The following is a 6,122-nucleotide window of genomic DNA, read 5'->3' on the forward strand; positions in this document are numbered from 1 at the left end:
TTGTTGTTATTGTTGATGTTGTTATTATTATTATTATTGTTGTTATTATTATTGTTATTATTATTATTATGGTTCCTGTTTTATATTTTAAAGAAGACACATAGAATGTTTTTTATTGTTATTGCAGCATATTAACTCAGAACTACCAACATATTCTGGCTTTGCAATTTGCAGTCGAAACAGTTAATGAAAATCCAAGCATCTTGCCTAATGCCACTTTGGGGTTCCATGTGTTGAACAGCAATTTCCGTGCCAGGTGGACTTATTGTGCCTCAGTCGAACTGCTCTCTACCCGGGCCAGGTTTATCCCAAATTATAAATGTGATATCCAGACCAATATAGTCACTGTTATTGGTGGTCCTAACACTAATGTTTGCCATTTTATGGCAAGCATTTTATGCATCTACAAAATTCCACAGGTGAGTTGCCCTCATTCAAATAACAACTGAAAAAAAAGTGGAGGGTGGTTATATGCTTTTGCCAGTATTTAGAAAATAAAGGTTTTTTTAAAAGAAGCAAAAGAGACAGGGATGTCTTCTGAAGTGAAAACATTTAAATTTTCTTACAATTCTGACTCATCAGTCAAAGCAGCTAATGAGTTTTTTTTTTAATCTTTGAGCTGGTCAAAAGCTACATGATATATTTTCATATGCTGAACTAAATGTCTGAATGTTTAAACACACATATTTTAAAACCAAAAACTTCCAATTATCCTCAGTAAAAAAAAAATGCACTTCTGTCCCTGCTTTCTGTCATTTGTGCCATTCAGAGACTACCTTAATGCTCTTCTAAATTATTGTGATGCCATCACATTGTGATGCCAAACTTATTCAGAGTTGCCTATTGAGGAATGAAGTTAAACTATGTAACTTCAAACAACCTTTCTGATTGATTGATTATGCACTATTAAGTTGCTGTTGACTCATTGAGACCACAGAGACAGATGTTTTCCAGGATGAACTGTCTCAATCTGGGCTACATGTCTTCCAAAACTCCATCCACTGCTGCTACAATGCAGTCTATCCACTTTGCTACTGATCATTATTTCTTTTCTTTCCCTTACCTTTTCCATCATTACAGACTTTATAAGACAGCACTATGTGTCCCAGATAAGATGATTTAATTATTGAGATAGAAGTATGATTGCTGTATGTTCCATTTTGGACTAGGGTGGGGGTGTAATCAATGATATTCTTTAGAGGTTCTGTAGCACTGATGATGCTACCTAGTTTGGGTAATGAAACATCTGCAAAAAACCAGCCAAGCTCAGAAAGCACCAAGGACACCTCATTTCCATGTCGGTCCAGTGTCTAGAATGGAGTACTGCAGGCTACTTTTGCTGATTGCTGGCTGCCAGTAGTTCAGCAGTTTGATTCTCACAGGCTCAAGGTTGACTCAGCCTTCCATCCTTCCAAGGTTGGTAAAATGAGGACCCAGATTGTTGGGGGCAATAGGCTGACTCTGTAAATTGCTTAGAGAGGGCTATAAAATATTGTTTAGTGGAATATAAGTCCGAATGCTATTGCTATTGCTGTTTCAACCTGAGCTACAAATATTTTTCTTTATTGGCTTTTTACCTCTAAAAGTTAACTGGCTAGTTGAATACTGATTTATTTTAATCTTGTGCTGTTCTCTCTCTCTCTCTGTCTGTCTGTCTCTCTGTCTGTCTGTCTCTCTCTCTCTCTCGCTCTCTCTCTCTCCATCCATCCATCCATCCATCCATCCATCCATCCATCCATCCATCCATCCATCTACTTTGCTGCTTTGAATAAACAAGAGTAAAGAGGGATAAAAAGATAGTATACTACTGAAAGTCCATGTTTCCCCTAAGCTACGGTAATACATATTTATTTCCCAAAAATTCCATTCTTTTTTACCATAATTAAAGATATATTTAATCTTTAAATATTCCATTTAATAAATCTAGTCTTCTAATCTTTTAACTCTTATTCAAAACATTTTTTCAATCCACTGTAATTTTCTTAAAATCAATCACATTTAAATATCTAAAATATGTCTGTATATATAAGCCATTCTAACTCTTTTATATTACTCATATCAAGAAATAAGAGAAGAAAATAGAAGAAAGAGAAAGTACTATGTTATTTGAGGGACTGCTCCCTCTTAAAGTAAAATTCATATCCAAAATCTTTCTATTTATTTAACCATGTTCAAACAAGTATTTCTTTTTTAAATATTCTTTCTGATAAGTCTCATCATCTATTTTCTTAATTTTCACTTTGGCCTTCTTCTTTTGCCCAATATCTTTAGTCAATATATTCTGCTGAATCAAAGAGCCTTTCCATATTTTTGTAGGTGTCATTGTAGATATAAAAAATAAGTCAAGTACAATATCTTTGTAAGAGGCATTTGCTCTTTCATGTTTGTTGATAATCTTTTTCTTTCTTTTTCTCTCTGTATCTCTTATCATTTTTTGTATCTCCAGTTCTAGTGGTGTTCCTGACATCTCTGCAATCCATTTTGACCAGTCTTTTTTCTTATCCTCAAATTTGTCTTGTGGTCTTAAAGTATAAGTTGCCTTTTCCAAAACCAATATTTCTTGTAATATCTTCGAGACCGCCTCCTGCCGCAGATTACCTCCTGACGCAGATTACCTCCCATCGGCCTGTACGCTCCCACAGAGTGGGTCTCCTCAGGGTGCCGTCGGCCAGACAGTGCCGGCTGGTGACCCCAAGGGGGAGGGCCTTCTCGGTGGGAGCTCCCACCCTCTGGAATGAACTACCCCCAGAGATCAGGGTGATCCCTGATCTCCCTTCCTTCCGCCGCACCCTTAAGACATGGTTATTTCAGCTTGCTGGACTGGCCTAGGGGAAATTTTTAGCGGGGGTTTTAAAATATTTTTAAATTACTTAGGCCAATTGTTAATATTTGTATTTTAATTATGTTTTAACTGTAGTATTTGGTATTTTGTAGTTGTTTTATCTGGTTGTTAGCCGCCCTGAGTCCGCAAGGAGAAGGGCAGGATATAAATATAATAAACATAAACAACAACATAAACATAATTTTTCCCATTTGGGTTAAATCATACTTCTTTACTGTGTTAAGTTCCATCTTTGAGTCTCTATCCTCGAACTTGTGTTCAGTTATCTGTATTATTTGCTCCTTCTCTATTGGTATTTCCTGGGATTTTTTGTTGTTGTAAAGTTAAATTGGAGATGAATTGGTTTATGTTTTCAAAGTTATTTTGGATTTCTTTGTGGTTTGAAGTCATTGTTGTTTGAATTAGTTGCAGTCTCTGATTTTCCATAGTGATCAAGAATCAAAGTTTTATTTTCTCTGCAAATAGCTTTAGAGTCACAGTTTAGTAGATATTTATAATCCAAAAAGGTTCAAAAAGGTTTCCTGAAGTTTATAATCCTCTCTTCTACAACCCAAATTGATTTATTTATTTTTTTGTCACAACTGTTCTTTATTGTTATAGCTTTGAAGGTCACAAGCACAGATTAGTTTTTTCCAGATTTTGCCAAGTCCTGTATAAAAGTCATAGCTGTCATAGTCTTTATCGACCACTAGATGTCAGCACCAGTTTATTTTTCAAATTATCAAAATAGAAAATTGCCTTTAAAATGAGAATCTTAACCATTCAACAATTCCAAACTTATCCAAATTTAGGTTTTATATTCATCTCATTTCATTTCTGTATGTTTTGGTCCTCCATAAAAGGTTTAATTCGCTGCTTACATTCCAATCCTCCTTCACATTCAGAGGTTTTTTGCTTCTTGGGAATTTTTGTTTCCAGGAAAGTTAATAAGTAGGATAGAGAAAATCAATGATCTTACCCAAATTCAATCAGCTTAAAATAGTGCTTTTTGACTTCAGTTGTTTGTTGCTTGGACTAGACTGAAGTTAGGCTAGCCTTTCTCCTGTTGGTTTCTGGAAGGTTTCTGGAAGGCTTCTCCTGGACCGATAGGGTCAACCACCATCTCTCCGTTGTCCGCAGGACTTCCTTCCTTCTTTGCCACCTCTTCGGGGCAGCTTCTGGCCCATTTAGGGTCCCCTAACAGGAAGAAATTCAGCGAGAGGGCAGAACCCTGAAATCCCTTGGCAGCTGCACTACTGCGCAAGACCAGAAGTCCGAGAGGGAAACTAATATTGTTGCAATATATTTAAAGTATTCAACTAGGGGAAATAATATGTGTATATGTCTTTGGGTTCTATTTTAATACTGAAAGTCCTTTCTTAATGTTTTCTGATGTCTTGTTTGTTTTGGTTTTTGTTTGTTTCTGTAATAACTCTTTTTGAGTTTTATATTTTATTTGTTTGAATAAAAACACATTATAATATTCATTAATATTAATAATATTTTTTTAGTTTGCCTATGGTTCAGCTGCAATGATGAATGACAAATCCCAAGAAGTTTTCCTTCATCAGCTATTCCCAAATCTTGACCATCACTATAAGGGGATTCTCCAGCTATTGCTGTATTTCCAGTGGACATGGATTGGTATTATAAAAGATGACATCGGAGACAGTTCCATGGAAAACATACTATCCATTTTTGCCCACGAAGGTGTCTGCTTTGATTTTGTAGAAACATTTCCACAAATAGGTTTTTCTTCAGAAATCAACTCAATAGCATTGGAAGGACTGAAGACAATTAGCATTATTATGGAAAGGACAGCCAATGTAGTATTTGTACTGAGTGAAATTCAAAGTATTATGGTTTTAAGAATTATGCTTCAATTCTCCAAATTTCATGAAATACCAATGAAAGTAAAAGTATGGATTTTCACTGCCCAAATGGATTTCACATCACTTCCGCTACTACGGAGCTGGGACATGGATTTCATCCATGGGGCTCTCTCCTTTGCAGTTCACACCAAAGATGTTTTCAGCTTCCCTCAATTCCTTCGAACCAGAAAGCTTCCATCAGAAGAAGATGATGGTTTTTCCAGGGATTTCTGGGAAGAAGCATTTCAATGCTCTTTCTCTCATTCCAATATAGAAACAAAGTCAGGGGGAATATGCACTGGAGAGGAGAAGTTAGAAACCCTTCCTGGATCTGTTTTTGAAATGAGTATGACCAGCCACAGCTATAGCCTCTATAATACTGTTCATGCAGTGGCAGAAAGTTTGCATGGTCTGCATTCCTGGACAACGAACAAAAGGGCAATCAATGAAGATGGAGGAAGAGAGCTTCTCAATCAACAACCATGGAAGGTAACTTCTTATGAATACTAATGCAGGAAACCTTATTTCCTCTTGGGCCCTAGCAATACTGCCCAACTGGACCATAACAGTCCAGACTACTATCACAATTTTCAAGTTTTTATATTTTATATTGATCTCCACACTGATAGACAATATCTTTTAGAAACTTCTTACAAATTAGAAATAAGAAAACAAAACCTTAGAGCACTCCAAAAAATATAGAAATTAGTGTCCACCTTTTCTCCTTTTCATTACAAAAGGAAACAATTCTCCATAAAAGAGTTTTTTTTTCCAATTTCCAGCTTTTACAGGCAGTCCTGAATGAAAAATGATCATTATTAGAACCAGTCACCAAGACATCCAAGAGAATCAGGAAGAGCTTCCCCATTCATTCAGGTTCAAACAAAACTTATAGATTAGACTACAGTGACTAAAGCCAAATCTCTTCAACAACCACATTTTAACTTTAAAATATAATGACGGATTTAGGATTTCAGCTGTGACTTGACTGGAGGCATCTTTCATTAGTTCTAGTCCTGACTTAGGTACAAAACCAGTCTCTTTTGCCATGCAAAAAACCAGGCAATGAAAGACATAGAGCAGGGGTGTCAAACTGCTGGCCCATGGGCTGGATGCATCATGCGGAAGCCGCACCCACCCCATCTCCAGCAATGGGAAAAAGTCATGAAATGTTGCAACACATTACATGATGTGGCGAGTCTGACACCCCTGACCATAGACGACATCGTCGTCTTCTTCTTCTTCTTCTTCTTCTTCTTCTTCTTCTTCTTCTTCTTCTTCTTCTTCTTCTTCTTCTTCTTCTTCTTCTTCTTCTTCTTCTTCTTCTTCTTCTTCTTCTTCTTCTTCTTCTTCTTCTTCTTCTTCTTCTTCTTCTTCTTCTTCTTTTTCTTCTTCTTCTTCTTCTTCTTCTTCTTCTTCTTCTTCTTCTT

General features: G+C 36.4%; 1 protein-coding gene across 1 annotated transcript in view; it reads left to right on the forward strand.

The window, feature by feature from the left end:
* The window catches only part of LOC107289521 (vomeronasal type-2 receptor 26-like), a 13,325-nt gene that overhangs the window by 2,953 nt on the left and 4,250 nt on the right, over positions 1-6,122 (forward strand). The window contains exons 2-3 of the mRNA XM_029284557.1: positions 242-419; positions 4,333-5,181. Of these exons, the coding sequence (XP_029140390.1) occupies positions 242-419; positions 4,333-5,181 (1,027 nt within the window). The remainder of the gene's footprint in view (positions 1-241; positions 420-4,332; positions 5,182-6,122) is intronic.

Source organism: Protobothrops mucrosquamatus, unplaced genomic scaffold (assembly GCF_001527695.2).
Source record: "Protobothrops mucrosquamatus isolate PMUCROS unplaced genomic scaffold, P.Mucros_1.0 scaffold711, whole genome shotgun sequence".
In the NCBI taxonomy this organism is placed as follows: Eukaryota; Metazoa; Chordata; class Lepidosauria; order Squamata; family Viperidae; genus Protobothrops; species Protobothrops mucrosquamatus.